Source organism: Opisthocomus hoazin, chromosome 16, assembly GCF_030867145.1.
Source record: "Opisthocomus hoazin isolate bOpiHoa1 chromosome 16, bOpiHoa1.hap1, whole genome shotgun sequence".
In the NCBI taxonomy this organism is placed as follows: Eukaryota; Metazoa; Chordata; class Aves; order Opisthocomiformes; family Opisthocomidae; genus Opisthocomus; species Opisthocomus hoazin.
Window position 1 is genome coordinate 21,545,791 of NC_134429.1, and position 19,212 is coordinate 21,565,002.

The 19,212-nt window shown below is 72.2% G+C and overlaps 2 protein-coding genes across 3 annotated transcripts; one reads left to right on the top strand and one right to left on the bottom strand.

Moving 5' to 3' along the window:
* Positions 1–264: 264 nt before the first annotated feature.
* Positions 265–6,495, bottom strand: ACOT7 (acyl-CoA thioesterase 7). Of its 2 annotated transcripts, XM_075437341.1 has the most exons (10): positions 6,391–6,495; positions 5,622–5,739; positions 4,994–5,150; positions 4,379–4,470; positions 4,130–4,244; positions 3,468–3,482; positions 2,809–2,895; positions 1,911–2,027; positions 1,495–1,679; positions 265–898 (listed from the first exon to the last, which is right to left on the bottom strand). In XM_075437341.1, exons 1-10 carry the CDS (start codon positions 6,441–6,443, stop codon positions 794–796), a joined length of 1,044 nt encoding a protein of 347 aa, XP_075293456.1. In that variant the 5' UTR covers positions 6,444–6,495; the 3' UTR covers positions 265–793. The 2 variants fall into 2 exon arrangements, with proteins under 2 accessions (XP_075293456.1, XP_075293457.1); XM_075437342.1 differs by lacking the exon at positions 3,468–3,482.
* Positions 6,496–7,836: 1,341 nt separating this feature from the next.
* ESPN (espin) lies at positions 7,837–18,869 on the top strand. Its single transcript, XM_075437336.1, has 15 exons — positions 7,837–8,130; positions 8,762–8,955; positions 10,972–11,158; positions 11,257–11,439; positions 11,520–11,651; positions 11,739–11,958; positions 12,031–12,308; positions 13,770–13,931; positions 14,015–14,189; positions 14,469–14,495; positions 15,492–15,637; positions 15,730–16,011; positions 18,025–18,104; positions 18,186–18,197; positions 18,287–18,869. Exons 1-15 carry the CDS (start codon positions 7,837–7,839, stop codon positions 18,432–18,434), a joined length of 2,520 nt encoding a protein of 839 aa, XP_075293451.1. The 3' UTR covers positions 18,435–18,869.
* The last annotated feature ends 343 nt before the right edge of the window (positions 18,870–19,212 follow it).

The following is a 19,212-nucleotide window of genomic DNA, read 5'->3' on the forward strand; positions in this document are numbered from 1 at the left end:
GCCGGCGGGCCTGGAGCCGGGCCCGGCCCCGTTTCGCCTTCGGTGGCTGTTCAGTGGCGCGGGCTGGGAGGCCCCGCCACGCCGAGACAGCGGGCGTGCCGGTGCCGGTGTCGTCGTGCCCCACGGCCGGTGCGAGACGCCGACTGCCCGAGAGACAGGGGCGGGCCCCGGGGGGGAACCGCGGCCAAGGCGGGAGGGGGCGGACAGCGCAGTCCCTCGGGATAAAGCCCCGACACCGGCAAAGCAAGGCCCCGCTTCGCCCGGTCAACGACAACAGACTTTAATTACGCCACAGGGTTCGTTAAATAACTGGGGTGAGCACGGGGGGACGACCGGGAGGCGCCACCGAACAGTCCGCGAGGCGCAGCGCGAGGCGGGGCGCGGTGGTGCGCGGCGCAAGGACAGACGGCAGGACAGACCGGCAGGACAGACCGGCAGGCTTTAACACAGCTTCACAAGGACTCGCGGCCTCGCGCGCCCCTCGTGCCGCCGCGCGCCTCTGCCCGGCACGGCCACGGGCAGGAGCTTCGCTTGCAGGATTCAATGGTGAAAACCGGGCTCGAGGGGTGGAGGACGAGCGCCCGGGAAGGGTCCCGGAGGCTCTCGGGGCACTGAAGCCACCTAAAGCACAAGGTCTATGGCACTAAACCGACGAGCAGCGAAGCAACCACACCGCCGCGGCGGCTCTGGCGGCAGGCGCGGGCGGCACAGGCGCGAGGCCGGCGCGGGCCGGACACGACACTAACGGGAACCTGGACGTTTGGCGGGCGAAGGCCGGGAGCGTGTGGCGGGGTCAGGGCCGGGCAGCCTGCTGCATCTGCGCCTGCCTCTTGGCTTTGGTCTGCAGGTACCGGCCCTTGCCTTCCTCGAAGCGCCGCTTCTCCTCCTCCGTCTCCGTCTGCCGGCGACAGAAAGAAAGCGAAGGCACGGTCGTTAGTAGCGCCGCTCTCCCACACTGTGCCCTGCAAGCGCGTGCAGGGGGGAAACGTGCCTCCCCTTACAGGAAACAGAAAGGAAAACCCGCACTCTGTGAAATTCATGTTTCGACAGCTAACGTACTCCTGCACAGAGCAGGAGGAGGAGAACACGCCAATCAAGAGACAGCCCCCAGGCAGCAGCACCACATCAGCAGAGCCCTGCCAGGATCAGGAGAGCTGAAAACAGGCAGGAGGGCTGAGCAGGGAACCCCACGGGGCGCAGGGACCGGGGACCCGGGGGCCTCTGTCGCCGCTCAGGGCCCCCTCCCGCCCATCTCCAGCACAGGGAGGGGAAGCGGCAGAGCCTGCATGGCAGCCTGTCCTCAACCCCGATCTCCACATCGGCAATTTTCATAGAAATTTTTTAAAATCCCAACCCTGAAGCCTGCTCTGGAGCGGCTCGTTCACGCTCGTATTTTTCTGCTGAATAATTCAAAGGAAGGGGATTTGTTGGACAAAAAACACAGCTGGAGGCTGCCCTGGGAGGAGCTCGCAGCCCGGCAGGGAGAGCTCTTACCAGCAGCTGCGGGACAGGCAGGGGCTTCCCCTCCTTGCTCAGGGAGACGTAGGTGAAGAAGGCGCTGACGGCACGGTACCGCTCCCGAGTCTCATCCACAAACGGGTCGGCATCCACAAAGACTTCGATTTCCATGGATTTATTGCTCGTGAAGGTCATGCGCCCCGAAATGGTGATGACGCTGCCTGCGGAGCAGAGAGGGGCCGGTTAAGCAGCAGCCCACGCTTTTGCTCAGAGGAAGGGAGCAAGGGGTCCCGCGTATTTTATGCCGAATCCATGTATTAAGCAGAGCTTCTCGGCACAGGACAAGTCTAACAGGGACTAAATTTCTCTGCCAGTGCGTCCCGAGCATGCACCCAAGGGAGCCAGGACGTGGCACCGTGGGAGAGCGGAGTGCCCACCACCCCCCCCAGAACCTTTTTTGATCTTCTCGTGGAAGTTGATGGCATCCACCGAGGCGGTGACGATGTTGGTCTTGCAGTGGCGGGCGGCCACAATCCCAGCGACCTCATCCATCAGCTTCATGGTGACGCCTGGAGGGGGGAGGCAGAGGGTCCCGTCTCAGGGAAGGATTTGGGAAAAAGTCACGCCTGGGTTGTTGAGGCCTTTGCACGACCAAAGCTACACCGAGGGGTCAGGTGAGAGACTGAATCCCAGCTGCAGGAAGCCCTGGTACCAGCACAAAGGCTCCCACCAAGGGTACCACCAGGGTGACATCCTCCCAGACCTGGGCTTAAAGTTTAGGCCAGCTCTGGCTCTCCCGAATTTCTCTGAGCAAACCTCAGCCTTGCAAGGCAAGGTCAGTCCCACAGTCCTCCTTCTTGGGAACAGCCCTGAGCCACACTGTTGTTTGGCGTTTTCTTTAAGGATGCAATTAGGTGAAGAGTGGCATTCAGCATCATCCCAGCCCTTGCCAAACACGCCTCTCCCCAGGCTCACACCGCAGGCACCTGCCCTGCCCTGCCCACCCGGCAGGCGACGGGCGCTGCCAGCCAAGAGGACGTCACTCCAGCAAATTGCAGTCATCGCACACTGGGTTTATAATCCGAGATTTGCGATTTAAGTGACAATGACAAAATTGTAGGAGCTACAGTTTGAGAATGGCAGTTTTCAGAGCCTTAAAGCATAGAAAGAGACAAAGCTTTTGTCTCAGCTGAAGCAACACTGAACGACAGACGGTGGAAAAGGGCCCAGACGCCTTCGGGGGCAGAGCCCGCCGGCTGAAAACACCCAGACACACCAGTCGCTCTCACACCGCGCTTCTGCTCTGCGGAAAAACCAGCGCAGCCGCTGGCCCAGGCAGCACTCGCTCACCTCCATGCACGAAGCCCAGCAGCGTGCAGTCCGACGGTCCCACGAGGTGGATCAGGCTGGACTGGCTGTAGCCGACGGTGTGCGGCTCTGGTTAGAGAGAGGGAGCAGAGCGGAGGTCAGCGCTGCTCGGCCAGCATCCGTACGCCCCTGTCCTAAACTGTCTGAAGGAAGGAAATGTGGGGCAGCTTGTGCAAAAGTTCAAGTATGTTCAAACCAGCATTTAAATTGGCCCCAAGAAGTCCTGAGAGCAGAGGCTATTCACCACCTGACAGGCTGCTGCCTCCCTCTAACGCCCACCCGTCGATTTTATTCCAGCTCAGCTCATTTCTTCTTTTAAAGCTTTCAAAGAGCCCAAAAGCAATCGGCAGTGAACTGGACGGATGCGTGGCTGTAGACTTCCCTGCACAGGCCACCAGCCGCAGCCGAATCTCCCCAAACCTGCAGCTCAGCAGGTTCTCCAAGGAGCCACGCTTTCCCCTCGGCATGCAGACCTCGGTCCCCACAGCCCCCAGCCCTGGCACGTGCTGGCGACATCGGACTCGCCACTAAACCCAGAGACGCTACAGGCGCGCGGCGCAGGAAATACCAGCCAAGCCCCAACCGCTCGGCACGGCCTCCTCAGAGGGGACACCCGCACGGCAGCGACCGCGGAGCCTTACCTTTCGTCTGCCTGTCTGCGAGCAGGGAGAACAGAGGGGAGAAAAGCATTTGAGCAACTTCCATCCCGCATCACCCCCTGGACAACCCGCGTGTGCCACCTCTCTGCCTGAGGAGCACGGCCGGTCCTGCAGGCCACGGCCGTTCGCCCTGTCAGCTTGCACCACCGTGTTTCCAGAAGCCGGGGCAACGCTTTCAGTAGGAAAGGAATCACCAACGATCCCCCAGGGAGAGCGTGACCCCCAGCTCCTCTGCTTAGCGCATCAGACACGCTCAAACACCGGCCAGTGAACTTCTTGCTAAAAACTGACTTCCAGAGAGGGGCTGCAGCTGCAAGGTGTGCAGACCCCTCACCCAACACTTGCATTTACCCTGCGCTGTGAAACTAGCTCCCGCTGCCCAGGAGTGCACGAGGGATGCCAGGAGTGGTGGCAGGAACCGCGTTTTGGAAGAGGGCATCCCACCCACCAGCCCCAGCAGGGATCACACTCACCCACCCAGCCCCTCCGCGGCTCCAAAATCCCATCCCCACCCCCGACACAGCGCTCCGGAGCACGTGCTTGCAGCCGCGGGTGCCCAGGGACAGCTGGAGTTGCCTCGGGGACCAGTTTGGCCTCCCAGCACTGCTGGGACATTTCCACAGGCCACGCGCTGCCTGTGCTACCTGGGTTGATGACGGGGAAGATCATGTCGCCGTTTCTCTGCTTAGTTTCCAGCCGATCCAGCTTTTGCTCCTCATAACGCTTCTTCCCCTCATCCTCCTGCTCCTTTCTCACGTACTGGAAGGAAAAGCGGGTAAGAACGGGGCCGGCAAAGCCACCGGCACAGCCGGGTGTGCCAGCGGGGCCGGGTTGGTGCCATTCCCCCAGAGAGGGCGAGTTCCGGTTTGAGGGAGCAAAGCGAGCCATCCTACCTGGATGGGGGGAACCTCAAGGACCTTGTTCACGTTCTTGAGGGACAGCGGCACGTACCACAGCGTCGCCTTGTTCGTCACCTTCTTCGCCCCTGGAGGGGAGAGGGGCAGAGGGTGACGGCGCCGACACCAGCAGCGCTTCACCTGCCGCCGGCACTGCTGTGGTCGGGGCTGGCCGCACGCTGGCGACGGCACCGGGCAGCCCCCGGCCCTGCCGGCTCCTGCCGGGCTGTGGCTCGGAGCGGATGTGACAATGTGCTTTTGGGAAGGCATCCCGGCAAGGAGAGCCGGTTGCCACAGCAACAGCAGGAAAAGGACCTTTTCAGGCCAAAGGCAGCCACGGGCAGCAAATTGGGCAGGAGGAGCCAACAGCGGATTTTTCCATTCTTCACTAAAAACGATCGATGGAGCCGTAATCCCCAGGGAGCCCACTTGCCTTCCTTCCCAGCGCCGACTCACCCCACTGCCCCCAGCACTCTCAGCAAAAAGGCAGCATCTCCCCTCTGCCCGATGCTGCCGGCCGTGGCAGGCAGAGCACAGGGTCACTGCCGCCAGCTCTCGGCTTGTCACGGTTATTCCCAGAGCTGCGGGACGGAGCCGCGCGCAGCCGCCCACCTGTTAGAATGTTTTCGGACATGACGTTGACCTGGACCTCCACGGAGTGCCGGGAGGTGTAGGTGATCTCGGCGCTGACGTTGGCCACCTCGCCGATGCACATCGGGGAGAGGAAGTCCGTCCGCTCCACCCGCGCCAGCGCGGCCACGCAGGGCTCCTGGGGACGGCGGGACAGCGAGGGTAGCGGCCGCGGCCAGGCCACGCAGGACCGCAACCGGCAGCTCCCCGGGGACAGCCCACGCCGCACGCGGCACTGGCATTCCAACCTCTGCCTTATCAGCTGGTGGCTGCGCTTCCTTCCCCACCTGGCACCAGCACTGGGGCCAGCTCTGACTCACCCCTTGTGGGAGTTAAAACATTAACAGCAGTATAATAAAGTTTATGGTCTTAAAACACAATCTCAGCAGGATTCTTCCGGCTACCGGGGCTGTGCTCTGGCAGCAGCCGCCGCCACCGGTGGTTTGCATGCAGGAGTAAGCGCTTCCGGTGCGGGGGGACGACCAGAGAGGCCCCCAGGGATGCCCGGCGGTCCCGAGGGACCCCCTGCTGCCCACAGACCCCTGAGACACGGCAGGGGGGCCAGAGAGTCACCGAGGTAGAGCCCGGCGAGCGCCCGGTGCCTACTCACCCCGGCCTGGGAGTTGCAGTGGCGGGTGCTGATGATGGCTCCCGCCTCCTCGATCATCTTCAGGATGGTTCCCCCGTGGACATTCCCTGCGATGTTGGCGTCGTCCGGGCGCATGATCCTGCCAGGGGAAGGACACGGGAGCTCGCACCTCCCCGCCGCGCCCCCAGCCCAGGCCCCCAGCAGCACCACTGTCGCCCACCGGGTGAGCTGCCGGGCCATCTCCCCACGCCGATGCCGGCAACGTCACCGGCGCTGCCTGCACGCGGCTTCCTGCGAGGGGTGGTGGAAACCACCCCAAATTACCGCTGGGAGTGGAAGCGGGCATCACCGCTCTGCTGGGGCGGCTGGGACCGCATCGCGCTGCCACCCCACTGTGGCAGACAGAGACCGAGCCGGGCACACGCCACGGCTTCCCAGCTTTTGCTGGAGCAGCAAATAACGGACCGGAGGAGGGAAGGCGAGGCGCGGGGGCCATGGAGCTGGGCGCTGGCCCAGAGAGGAGCCGTGCTTCGGCAAGGCAGCCATGCCGGGGGGCCACAAAGGGCGAAGGGGTGCGCCCTGCCCGCTCACACGCATCACAAGGGCACGGTGCTGCTTCGCCGTGCCTAGTGCGGGCAGCGCCACCGGCGCAGGCAGCGGTGCCAGTGCAGGCAGCGGTGCAGGCAGCACGGCCGGCAGCATCCCGGCCGCAGGCCGGCCCCGCCGCCCGCCCGCGGCCCCCCAGCCCGCCCCCGGGTCCCCGGCAGCGGGCGGCGCGGCGGGGCCGTACCTGGAGACCTGGATGGCGGCCGGGCCCGGGCCCACGGCCCCCCGCTCCGACATGGCGGCACCGGCGCCCCGCCCGCAACGGCGCTGCGGCACTGACACGCCTTGCCACGCCCCCCCGGCGGACACGCCCCCCGCGCCGCCGCATTGGCGGGCAGCGCCTCGCCCCGCCCCCTCGCCGGTAAAGGAGGGCGGGGCCGGCGCTCGGCCGGCTGGCGCCGCGCGGGGGCGCCGCGCGGAGCTGGAGCCCAGGTGCCGGGGGGCGGAGCCCAGGTGCCGAGGGGGCGGAGCTCCGGTGCCGGGGGGCGGAGCTCCGGCCCTGCCCGCGGGGCTGCCCGTGCTCCACCGGGACGGGGCCCCGCCGCCGCCCCTCGCACAGTCGCCTGCCCGGGGCTCGTGGAGGCCGGGGCCTGCAGGCCGGCACCGGCAGCCGCCCGCAGCCGCCGGAGCAGCCTCCCCGCCTCTCCCCGGTCAGGAAGGAGCTCCGTGGCTCCCGGGGTCTGCGGGGCGGGTGGGGGCGGCGGCCTCGGGCAGGCCCCGACGGATCGCTGCCGGGCGCAGGCAGGGGTGGGGATGGGGACAGCGACGGAGGGGTCGGGGCCGGAGGGGCCGACGAGCGGCGGGGCGAGCGTGTGGAGCCGGTCCGTCTCCGCGAGGTGCTGGCGGCTCTGCGCGGGGCCGGGGCGGTGGGGGGTCCAGGGGGGTCGCGGGGCTCTCACCTCGCTCAGCTCGGCGGCGGGAGGGGGGGTCGGGGGCTGAGGGGGGGGAACACCGTCCTCCTGCGCTCCATTACCGGCACTGGTGCCTCCGCGTTTATGGGCCGCCGGCGGGGCGAGGCGGGGGGGCAGGGAGAGCGGGGGCGCCTGGCGGGCAGGGGGACCGGGAGGGGGCAGGACGGGCGAACGGGGGGCAGACGCGGGGGCAGGGCAGGCAGGGGGGGCAGGCGGGGTGTCCGGAGGGGCGGGGCTGCTGTGCCGCTGTCCGCGGTGCTGGACGCGCCGCCGCTGTCCGCGGTGCTGACGCCGTCCCGCGCTGCCGGTGACCGGGGGTGCCGGACCCGCGGCGGGGGGGGAGCAGCGCAGCCGGGCCAGCCCCCCCGGTCCCCCCGGTGCCGCCGGGACCGGCTGCCACACGCCGGGGCCGCCGGAGGGGCCGGTCACCCCGCGCCTCTGGCGTTGGCGGGCGGCAGCGGGGAAGGGGGACCCCCGTGGGGCGGGGGGGGGTCAGCAGCCCCCCAGGGCCGCCCGCCGCGCACGGCCCGCTGGTGGGCCAGGAGGCCGCGTCAGGGCCCGAGGGGAGCGGCCCCGGCAGCGGGCGGTTGGCAGCGGAGCAGCCGTCGGGCGGGGCGGGCGGAGGGGCGGCCCCAGGGGAGGAGCCGTCGGGGCCGGGGGGCGGCGGGCGGCGGCGCCGCGCAGTGCCAAGGGCCGGCGGGGCCGGGGCCGGGGCCGGGATGGCGCTGGAGCGGGCGCTGCTGGCGGCGCGGCAGGGAGACGTGGAGGGACTGCGGGGGCTGCGGGCTGCCGGGCTGCTGCGGCCGGGGCTGCGGGACGCGCTGGGAGCCTCCCCCGCGCACCACGCCGCCCGCGCCGGCCGCCTCGCCTGCCTCCGGTACCTGGCCGCCGAGGCCGCGCTCCCCGGGGACGCGCGGGCGCGCAACGGGGCCACGCCGGCCCACGACGCCGCCGCCACCGGCAACCTGGCCTGTCTCCAGTGGCTGCTCACGCAGGGGGGCTGCGGCGTGCAGGTGCGAGCGGGGGCGCGGGGGGGGTGGGCGGCGGGGCCCCCGGGCAGCCCGGGAGGCTGTCCCCGGCGGCGGGGCGGGGGGGGGGGGGGGGCGGTCGCGGGTGGGCTCTCCAGCGGGCAGCGAGCCGGGGTCCCGGCTCAGCCCCGACGGGGGGGGCACCGAACCCTCCCGGGGTTACACAACGGCAGACCCGGGGCGGTAAGCGGCTTGCCCCGGTCGCCGGCCGAGCGCTAACGCCATGTGACGGGCCCGAGGCAGAGGAGGCGGCGGAGGGGCCGGGAGCGGGGATTAGAGCGGGAAGGACGGGGTCAGCAGGCCCGGGCGGCCGCCTGGCCGGGGGCCAGCTCTGCCCGCGCCCCGCCGAGCGCGGAGGGCGGCCGGGCCGGCAGCACAGCGGGGCCCAGCGGCGGGACAAGGCGGGCTTTGTGCGGCGCCGGCTGCCCGAGGACGCGGCCCCCGCGGCGGGGGGGGACACGGGGACACACACACGCTGGTCCCACGGCCCCTCCGCCGCCCCGTCCCCGCTCCCCGCGGACGGCACCTCCGGCGCTGCCCGGGATGGGGGGGGGATGATGCCCCGCGGCCCCCCGCCCGCTCCCCGGTGCCGACGGCCCCCGCGTCGCTCCCGCAGGACACGGACAACTCCGGTGCCACCATCCTGCACCTGGCAGCCCGCTTCGGTCACCACGAGGTGATCGAGTGGCTCCTCCGCTTCGGGGGCAGCGACCCGACGGCGCCCACCGACACGGGAGCGCTGCCCGTCCACTACGCCGCGGCCAAGGGGGACTTCGCTTCCCTGCGGCTCCTCCTGGGACACTGCCCCAGGTAACGGGGGCTCTTCCCCCGCCCCGCCGGGAGCGGGGCTGCCGGGGGAGCGGGGTCCCTCCCCGCCGGGCCCGGCGCCAGCGCTGGGGCGATGCCGCAGCTGCCCGAGCCCCGGCTCCAAGGGCAACGCGGCGGAGCTTATCGGGCCGGGCAGCCGCCGCGCCGGCTTTATGGCCCGCGGAGGGAGGGCGGGGAGCGGAGCGGCGGCAGGAACACGGCCGGACGGGCTGGCCGGGCGGCTGCCGCGGGGAGATAACGCGGCCGCCTTTGTCCCCCGACGCGGAGCCGACCGAGGCGGGGGGGGGGGGCCGCTCCCCGAGCAGCAGCCCCGCTCGGCGGGTCCCGGGGGCTGCCCGGGCCGGTACCCGCGGCCCCGCCGGGCTCCGGGGCTGCAGCGCCGGGGGGGGCTTCGCAGCTCCCCCGCATCCAGGGGCGTCCCGGGGCTCCGCACCCCTCCGTCCCCGGGTCCCCGCGACCCCAGACCCGCCTTCCCGCCCGGCAGGGCGCAGAGCCCGCGGCAGGGTCCCCGCACCCCGCAGCACTCACCGGCCGCAGGCTCCCCCCCCAGCCCCAGCCCCGGCTCTTTATCCCCTTGCCCAGGTGTGCAGGCTCAGCCCCGGGCACCTGGGGGGGGTTAACCCCTCCCAGCCCACAGCCCGGCCCCGGCCCAGCCCTGGCTCCTGCTGAGTGCCCGCGGTGTCGGTGCGGTGCTGGCGCAGCCCTCCCGCCTTTGCCTTCATGCTTCTCGCCGTCATGGCTCCACCGCCGTTACCGCCTTCCCCTGAATTATTTAGGGCTCGCCCCTCTCCCGGCCCCGTGCCCGCCCGGAGGCTCCGTTACAGCCGCGAAATCCAATCCCCGGTGCCGCCGCGGGGTGCTGGTGCTCCCACCTTCGCCCCAGCCTCGCGGGGTCCCCAGCAGCCGGCGGCCCGCTGCGGGGTCACGGCCATCTGGCAAAGCCATTTGGCAGCGCTCGCCTGAGTGGCTTAACCGCTTCCCGATTAGCGGGGAATGGCAATCAGGGGCTGAACGTGTGCCCAGGCCCCCACCATCCCCCTGCACACCGGGCCAGCCCGGTCCCTGCTCGGGGAGCGCCCGGCGCGTGCTGGCCCGTGCTGCGGCACTGCGGGGCAGGCATCCTGCGGCAGGGCCCGGCGTCTCACGGTTACAGGGATCAATTATTAAGGGACCACGATCGTTGCGATAACAGAGCAGAGTATTTATTGCTCTTCCTTTTTTAAATATTCAACAGATTTATTTTATGGAGCACTTAATAAAACAGCTTCCTGCGTGGCAGGGATGTGGGATGCAGGGATGCGGGATGAGGGATGTGGGATGCAGGATGCGGGATGCAGAAACACGGCTATGGGAGATGGGATGCGGGGATACGGGATTTGGGATGCGGGCTGTGCGATTTGGGCTGCACAGTGCGGGATGCAGGGGATGCCCGTGCCCAGCAGCGGGGCCGGGCAGCGCATGCTGCAGGGCGGCCTTTCCCTGCCGGCTCCCCTGGGGCCGGTGCTGCCTAAGCCGCTTAATTAAAAATACTGCTAAATTGCAGTGTCCAAAAACAGCCGGAGGAAGGAGCTTACCCTAAGCAGGCTGATTAACTTAGTGACCTCCCGCCGCAGCCACCGCCGCTGCACAGGGACCCAGCGGGGAGCCGTGAGGTGGACAGCTCACTGCCCACACTGCCCACGCTGCCCACGCTGCCCACACTGCCCACGCTGCCCACACTGCCCACACTGCCCATGCTGCCCACGCTGCCTGTGCTACCCACGCTGCCCACACTGCCCGGCCCTGGCACTGCCCACACTGCCCACGTTGCCCACGCTGCCCACGCTGCCTGGCCCTGGTGCTGCCCTGCCTGCCCCCAGCCATGGTGTCCCCTGTGCCGCCACGGTTCCCATGCGTCCCCACGTCCCTGTGACCTTCATGTCCCCGGTGACCCTCCCCAAGCTGTCGCGCTGCCAGCGGCGGTGGCCGCGGGTGACGGGCGCTGTGCCCTGCTTGCAGCACGCTGAGTGCCCAGACCAAGACGGGGGCCACCCCACTGTACCTCGCCTGCCAGGAGGGCCACCTGGAGATCATCCAGTACCTGGTGCAGGACTGCGGGGCTGACCCCCACGCATGTGCCCACGACGGCATGACCCCCCTGCACGCCGCCGCCCAGATGGGCCACAACACCGTCATCGTCTGGTTGGTAAGCGCCAGCTGGGCACGGCGTGGCGATGCGGGGGCACGGCGTGGCGGCACGGCGTGGGGCTGGCGTGCCGGCACTCAGCCCACCTGCCCGTGCAGATGAGCTTCACAACGGTGAGCCTGTCGGAGCGCGACGCCGAGGGGGCCACGGCCATGCACTTCGCCGCCAGCCGCGGCCACGCCAAGGTGCTGAGCTGGCTGCTGCTGCACGGCGGGGAGATCACCACTGACGGCTGGGGCGGCACCCCGCTGCACGACGCTGCCGAGAACGGCGAGCTGGAGGTGGGTCCTGGCACCCGGCGGGGTGCCGGGGCGGGGGACACCCACCCTCTGGCCCTGCCACGCACCCTCCCTGTCCCCAGTGCTGCCAGATCCTGGTGGTGAACGGTGCCGACCTCAGCGTCTGCGACCAGGACGGCTACACGGCAGCCGACCTCGCCGACTACAACGGCCACAGCCACTGCGCCCAGTACCTGCGCACCGTCGAGAACATGGTAAGGCAGCAGCCTGGGGCTGGGCGTGCGGGGAGCACGCTGGGACCCCCCCGCTGCTGCCGCCTGACCGCGTGGCTCCGCTGGCAGAGCCTGGAGCACCGCGTGCTGTCGCGAGACCCCTCGGCCGACGGGGAGTGCCGGCAGCCCGACTCGGGCATGTCGTCGCCCAACACCACGGCGTCGGCGCCGCAGGCGCGCTTCGAGGTGGGCTCCCCCGCCAGCACCCTCTCCAACTACGACTCCTGCCACTCCAGCCAGTCCAGCACCGGGGAGAAGAGGGGCGGCCCCCCAGGGGCTCCCGCCGCCCGTGAGTGCGGGGCTGGGGGACGCGGGGCGGCGGGCAGGGGCCCAGCCCCCCCTGACCCGCTCCCCTGTGCAGGGGTGCCCGAGCCGGCGCTGGCAGACATGCAGGCGTACATGGACATGCTGGACCCCGAGATGCGGCCGCGGGGCCGGGGGTCGGCTGGCGAGGGGCCCCCCCTGCCACCACCCCCTGCCTTCCCCCCGCCCCCACCCCCCCCGCCTGCCGGCCGGCCGCCCCCGCCGCCCCCTGGCTACCCCGCGCCCGCGCCCCCCGCCGTCCCCGACACCGCCGACATCTACGTGCGGGCCAAGAACAACCTGCGGCACGTGGAGAGCCAGGCGCTGCGCCGAGAGGTACGGCCCCGTGCCCCCGGCTGCTGGCCACGCGGCTCGGGGGACGTGCCACCGGTGGGGACACGCCACCGACGCCGCTCCCCGCGGGGAGCTGGTAGCGCTCGACGGCAGCAGGGGGACAGCCCCGGCGTGAGGCCACGTGCCCACGACACCGGCGTGCACCGGGTGCCACGGCCAGCGAGCGCGCGGTGAGCCGGGGCCAGCGATGCTGCAGTGCCGGCATGGCAGCGGGCGGCCCTGCGCCACCGGCCGCGCCCGGCAGCACCGCGCAGGCCGGCGTGTGCGAGCGGCCGTCGCAGCCGTGCCCACGTGTCCTCGGCGGTGCCACCGGCGCTGGGCGTGGGCGGCTGCGCAGGCTGTAACTCGAGTGCCCGGCTCCGGTGTCGCTGCGCCGCAGGTGTCGGGTGGCACAGCCGGCGCTGCCAGGAGCTGAGGGCTCAGCCGGGCGCGCACAGGTAAGAGGGGTGCAGCCCCCCGGGTGGGCGGGGGGCGCGGGGCTTCGGTGGGCTCGGGGCCACCCAGACCCCCTGCCACGGGTCTCCACCCCGCCAGGGACGGGAGCCCGGTACACGGCCAGGGCGCTGGCAGACCCCAGCGCTGCGGGGGACGGGGGCACACGGGGTGGGGGTCTCGGCAGAGCGTGTGCCAGGGCTGTGTGGGGCTCCGCACCCCGTTGTGTTCCTTGTGCGCGGCCCTGGCTCGTCAGCACCTACCGGGCTAACGAGCGGCCCTGCACAGGGCACCGCGCCGGGCTGCCGGGGGAGGTGTGTGCCAGCCCGGTGCGGGCGCCCCACGCAGCGGGGCCGAGCGGCACGGACCCCCGCGCCGGAGCGGGGCTGGGGCTGCCAGAGCCCGACTTGGCACAGCGCCCGCGGCAGCCGGAGCAGGAAGCGCCGAGCTGGCGCTTGTTGGTTGACCTGGGGCTGGCGCAGCCGCCAGCGTCCCGGCTCGCCGCGCGGGTGCCACGGGCGGAGCTGGCGCGCGGGGAAATGCAAACAGCAGGGCCCCCGGCACGGGGAGCGGGGCCGTGCCGCTGCGGCACCCCGAAGCCGGGGAGCAGCACGGCCCCGGCACGCCAGCGCTCAGCAGCACGGCCGGCAAAGCCGCGGCGGTACGTGCCGGGGTGAGCCGAGGCTGCGCTGCCTGAGCGCCGTGTTCCGAGCAGGCTTGGAGCCGGGCGCCGGCCCCGCGGGGGATAAGCTCTTGGTAATCCGGGGGGCCGGGGGCCAGCACTCCTGTTCCCAGGGGGTTATCCCAGGGGAGGCTCGGCCGGGCTCCTGGGCACCGGCCACGCGGCCGCAGTGCCAGGCGCTGGCGGCGCTGGCTGCCGCCCCGGTGCGCAGCCCCCGGTGCAGCCCCGCGCCAGGCGGACCCCTGCCGCGCACCCACTGTCCCCGCAGCCTGGCGTCGGCCCCACAGCCACCCCGCGCACGCCGCGCTGAGCCACGCTCCCCGTTGCAGCTGGCGTCGCGCGAGAGCAGCCCCGAGGGCCTGCGCCGGGCCGATTCCACCCGGCGGTCGAGGACCTTCGGCAAGCAGCCGAGCACCGGCGAGTACTACAAGCACCTGGGGCACGGCGCGGCCGAGCAGCCCGCGCGCCGGCAGATGGCACACAGCGAGGAGGTGAGCCCCGGCGCTGTGCCGCGCGCCGGCACGTGGCCCAGCGGCACTGGCACCGGGCGACGCCTGCCCGTGCTCTCTTCCAGGCGTCGCCCATCCCGGCGGACACCATGCGCAACGGGGAGAGCAAGCCCAGCGCCGAGCTGCCGCCGCCGCCGCCAGCCCCGCCGCTGCCCGCCGCCGCCTGCCCGCCGCCCCCACCGCCCCCGCCGCCAGCCGAGACCCCCACCGGCGCCCGCCGCTCCTCCTCCTCCACGGGAAGTAAGTGGCAGGGTGCAGCGGGGAGCGATCCCGGGCACCGTCCCACTGGCTGCACCGCGGTGCCAGCCGCCCCAGCGCGTCTCCTCCCGCGGCGCCCCGACCGCCCGGCTCCTGACGGCCTCTCTGTCCTTCTCTCCTCCGGTGTCGGCGCGGGGGCCCCCACGCCCGCCCGCCCCCGCCTGCTCTCACTGCTGGCCGCTTCTCTTCTCTCTTGTCTCGCGGTGGCCAAATCCTTCCTCTGCCGCGCGCCCCGCGCCGCCCCTCTGCTTCTCCCCCTAGGAGGAAAGGCGCTGAGGCAGATGAAGAGTAAGTACCGGGGCCCCACGGGGCATCGGCAGCGCCCGCAGCCCTCGCCGACGCCTCGCCAGGCTGGCGAGCACGCGGCCGGCCCCAGCGCCGGCACGGGGCCGTCGAAGCCGCCGCGCAGGGCTGGGCGAGCGGCCACAGCCCCCAGCCCCCTGCAGCCCCCGCGGCCCCGCCGCCGGCCCCACGCACACAGGGGCCTTTGTTCGGGCTCAGCCGTCCGGCGTGACCCCGCCACGTGAGCGCGCCGGCTGCTCCCCCGCCGCTGATCGCAGCCGGCGGGCTTGGCCGCCGCTCAGCCCCTGCTTTATTAGCGCCAGCCCAGGGGCAGGGGTTCTCAGCCGGCGCTGGATGGCAGCGCGCACCCCGCTGCGCCCTCAGCACCCGCAGCCGCCTGGCCCCGGCGTGGCGCGGCCGAACGCGGCGAGCTGTGAGCGCCGGCGGCGGGGAGGGGGCTCTGCCTTGGCGCGGCACCATGGGTCGGTAGGGACCCGCGCATGGCTGGCACGGACGGTGGGTGCTGGCGGGGCGGGCGGTGAGAGCGGCGGCGCGGGCATCCCCGGTGCCGGTGCCGCGCAGCCGTGGGCTGAGGGCTGGCCGCGGGGCGGGCTCAGGCTGTGGCGTCGCTGCCGGGGGCTGCGGGGCAGTGTAGGGGGTCCAGGGCCCCCGGCGAGGCGGCACGGGGCCATCGCACCATGCCGGGGCTGCCGCCAGCCACGGAGCCGTCCCTCGGCGGGCAGGTCACTGCGGTGCTGGGGTCCCGGCGCTGGGTGCTGGGGTGCTGCTCCAGCAGGGTCCCGTGAACCCAGTAAGCTGGGTGTTGGGATGCTGGTCCCGTGGACCCGGGTGCTGCTCTGACGGGGTTCCCGGAGGCTCCCGAGTGTGGGGGACAGTCGGCCAGCCCCCTGCCATCCCCCTGCCCCGCGAGCCGGCGGGGGACCAGGGAGGCGGGGGGCTGCTGGCTGCAGGGCCCTCACTCCCCGCCCTCCCTCCCCCCAGGCACCAAGTCCTTCAACATGATGTCCCCCACCGGCGACAACTCGGAGCTGCTGGCGGAGATCAAGGCCGGGAAGAGCCTCAAGCCGACCCCGCAGAGCAAAGGCTTCACCACCGTCTTCTCCGGCAGCGGCCAGACAGGGGCCAACGTAGGTGGCGGCGGGGGGGCAGGGGAGCCGGCGGCACGGCGCGGCGCAGCGCGGCAGACACCCACCTCCCTCCCTCTCGCCTTCCTCCGCAGGCAGAGTCGCCGGCGTCCTCCCCGTCGCCCACCAGGACGCCCACCCCGCCGGCCACCCCCGAGGCTGCCGGGCCGCCGCGGTGCCTGGCAGGGGGCTCGCCGGAGCCGGTGCTGAATGGGAGCTCGCCGGTGCCGGTGGCGGGCGCCGGGGCGGCGGTGGAGGCGGAGGCGCTGGTGCCGAGCCACGACGAGCAGGGCCGGCCCATCCCCGAGTGGAAGCGGCAGGTGATGGTGCGCAAGCTGCAGCTCCGCATGCAGGAGGAAGAGGAGCAGCGGCGCAAGGTACGGCGGGTCCCGCGCACGGCGGCGGCAGGCGTGGCGCGGGCACGGCCCAGCGGCTCAGGTCGCGGCGGGACAGTGTGCGCGGCATCGCCCCCGGCTCCCGGCCATGCCAGGGATGAGCCCACCCACGCGCGGGAGCGTCGAGCCCCGGGGGGAACACGCGCGGCGGCGGCAGCGTGGGGCGCACGTGGCGCGGCCTCAAGAGCCCCTTCGCCCTCTTTCCCGCCGCAGCCCGGGAGCCGCTCGCCACCGCGGCGCGGGGCACCGGCCCGCGGGGAGGCACCGGGACGCGGTGGGCAGCCGCTGCGGGAGCAGGATGTGCGGCGCGTGGAGCGGCAGCTGGGGAGCCTGCGGGTGACGCACGAGGCGCAGCCGCCGCTGCTGGGGTGGCCGGAGACGGAGCTGCCGCCGCTCCCGCCGCTGCCCACAGCTCCGCCGCCCCGGCGCGTCGCCCTCGCCCGTGACGACGCGCCTGCCCGCAGCAGCCAGGCCCTCGCGCCGCAGAGGCACGCGGCCACGCCACCAGACCCCCCAGGGGACCCCGAGGCGGGCAGGGCGGGGGGCGGCCCCAGCGCCCGGCGGGAGATCCTGGGCTGCGGCGTCTCTGTCTGCAGCCTCAAGGCCAACTACGAGGGGGCCCCCGCGCCCCTCCCCAGGGCCAGCAAGCGCAAGCGGGCGCAGCCCCCCGGCAGCACCCGCCGGCCCGTCCTGGAGGAGGAGTACGGGGACGGGGCGCTGCGGTGCAGCCAGCCGGTGGCCCCGGAGCCGAGTGGGCCACCGGAGCGCGGCGAGGCACGCAAGGAGCGTGCCGTGTTCCTCTTCCTGGAGCACTGGAAGCAGCGGGCGCTGGCGGCGGTGCCCGGGGAGGAGCGGCCGCAGTGGCCGGGGAGGCGGCGGCCGGCGGCGGGGCGGCTGCTGGCCCGCTGGAGGAGCGTCGCCCGCCGCGTGCCAGGGCGGCAGATCCGGCGGCTGAGCCGCGCCGCGGTGCTGTACTGGCCCCAGCACTTCCTGCCCCACGTCGGCGGCTCGCCCGTGCCCCACGACAGCCTCCCGCTCGACCTCTTCATGCTGGGCTACTTCCAGCTGCTGGAGATGCCGCTCAGCCCGGAGGAGCGGCGCTTCCGCCACCTCCTCTGCTACGAGATGTTCGACCGCCTGGGCAGCCACAGCTGGCACCGTGTCCGCCGCTTCCACCGCGCCGCGCTGGAGCGGGTTGAGGCCGGCCACCGCCACTGGCTCGACGGCTTCGAGGACCTCGCGCAGGAGTTTTTTGGGGACGGCCCCGCCGCAGCAGCCGAGAACTCACCGGAGGCCCCCACTGTCGCCCTGGGAAGGGAGGGTATGGCGGTGCCGGTGCCAGCGCCGGAGCTGGGCGAGTTCAGCGAGGAGGACGTCTGCTGCTTCATTGACCGTAGCTTCTCCTTCTGGAAGGAGAAGGAGGCAGAGATGTCCGACACCTGAGCCCAGCGGGATGCTGCGGGCTGTGCCAGCGGTGTGCCATGGGGCTGGCCGGGGACAGGTGCCGGGGGCAGCAGGACGCAGTGCCGGGGCGTGCTCCGCCGCCTCTGCGGCTCCGGCAGCGCCACAGCTTGGCGCAGCGGAGGGCTGGGTGTCGGAGCGCGGGGCCTCGGGCCGAGGTCGCGGCGTGCCGCTTGCTGTGGCTGTGTGTTGTGCGGGGGGCGCGGCGCCGGGGCCGCGCTCCCCTCTGGCGTGGCGTTTGCGGTGCTGGGGCGGTGTGGGCCCCCCGCGTGTCTGCAATAAAGCTGTGGTGTGCTGCGAAGGGCTGGCCGCGCCGCGCACTCCTTCCTCCTCCCCGCGCTGTCCGACGGCGAGGGGCGGCGGCGGCGAGCCCCATTCCGGCGAGCCCTGGCCGAGGCCACGCTGGGAGCATGGCTCAGCCCCGACGGCAGCGGGACGTGGTGCCACACGCCGGGACAGTGCCGCTGCCGCAGCGTGGTGGCGGCGGCGGGCGTGGGGTCCCGGCAGTGCCGGTGACGCCGCTGTCTGTTGCAGGAGAAGGAGGAGGAGGCGCGCCTGGCCAGCATGCCGGCCTGGAGGAGGGACATCCTGCGCAAGAAGCTGGAGGAGGAGAGGTGAGCCGGGGCCGGGGGACACCGCACCGGCTGGCCGCCCCCGCGGCTCCACTAACCCCGCTCTTCCCTTTGCCTTCGCAGGGAGCAGAAAAGGTGAGTGCCACAAGCCCCTTCCCTGGGCGGGCGGGCGGGCACGGCGGCTCCGGTGACCGCGGCGCCCCGTGCCCGCTGCTGCCGAGCAGGAAAGAGCAGGAGAAGCTGAAGCGGGAGGAGGAGGAGAAGGAGAAGGAGCAGTCGGAAAAGCTAAGGACTCTCGGGTACGATGAGACAAAGCTGGCGCCCTGGCAGCGGCAGATCATCCTCAAGAAGGGGGACATAGCCAAGCACTAGCCACGCCACGCCACACCCCGGCTCTTCGCGGCAGGAGGAGGCCGACGGGTCCCACCGCAGACCGGGACGTGCCTCGGCACCCTCCTCCCGCTGCGGACGGCTGCGTAGCCCAGCCCGGAGGAGCCCCCACGGCCGCCCCAGCCACCCGTAGCTCCCACCCCGCTGCCGCCAGCCCGCTGCCACCCTGTGCTGCCCTTCACGAAGCGAGACGCCGCGGCACAGGGCACCCGGCTCCTTGCGCGCTGCTCGGCTCGGCCGCTGCGGCCTGGCTCGCCATGCTGCCCGGTTCCCGTGCTCCCCGCCGGCCCCGCTCGCCACTGCGGCCACGGTGCGGTCACCTCCACGCCTGCCCCTCCCACCTCCAGAGCTGCTCGAGGCCGGCTCCTGGCTCGCCTCTGCCCCAGACCGCCTGCCTTTCCAGCGATTAAAATGATAAACCCCGCCAGCCGTGCCCCGCGCCTTCCTGGGGCCGCCCACGCCAGCCCCCTGCCCGCACCGCGCTGCGCCCACTGCCATGCCCCCGCCGTCGCCCACACCGCCACCACCGCCCGCATCACCAGCATCACCGCCACCACCCACGTCGCCCCGTCGCCCGTGGTGGTCCCGACGCCAGCCGTGCCCCAGTGCCCAGCCCGGGAAGAAGGGCCAGGGCCCGGCAGACGGAGAACAGGAGAACACGCCACTTTATTCGGGCGAGGGCAGGCGCGCCCGGCAGCGGGCGGCCTCGAGAACTATCCCATGGGTTTGCGGCGAGCTCGGCGCCCGCTCGTCCCGCGAG

What these genes read in the sequence shown, in the direction of transcription:
- ACOT7 (XM_075437341.1), bottom strand. Translation starts at nt 6,443, where the DNA reads ATGTCGGAGCGGGGGGCCGTGGGCCCGGGCCCGGCCGCCATCCAGGTC. An exon ending in GTCCGAAAACATTCTAACAG is followed by an intron (nt 4,471 to 4,993) that starts GTGGGCGGCTGC and finishes TCTCCCCTCCAG; the next exon opens with GGGCGAAGAAGGTGACGAAC. An exon ending in CCACGAGAAGATCAAAAAAG is followed by an intron (nt 1,680 to 1,910) that starts GTTCTGGGGGGG and finishes TCTGCTCCGCAG; the next exon opens with GCAGCGTCATCACCATTTCG.
- ESPN (XM_075437336.1), top strand. Translation starts at nt 7,837, where the DNA reads ATGGCGCTGGAGCGGGCGCTGCTGGCGGCGCGGCAGGGAGACGTGGAG. An exon ending in TGCGCACCGTCGAGAACATG is followed by an intron (nt 11,652 to 11,738) that starts GTAAGGCAGCAG and finishes CTCCGCTGGCAG; the next exon opens with AGCCTGGAGCACCGCGTGCT. An exon ending in AGATGGCACACAGCGAGGAG is followed by an intron (nt 13,932 to 14,014) that starts GTGAGCCCCGGC and finishes GCTCTCTTCCAG; the next exon opens with GCGTCGCCCATCCCGGCGGA.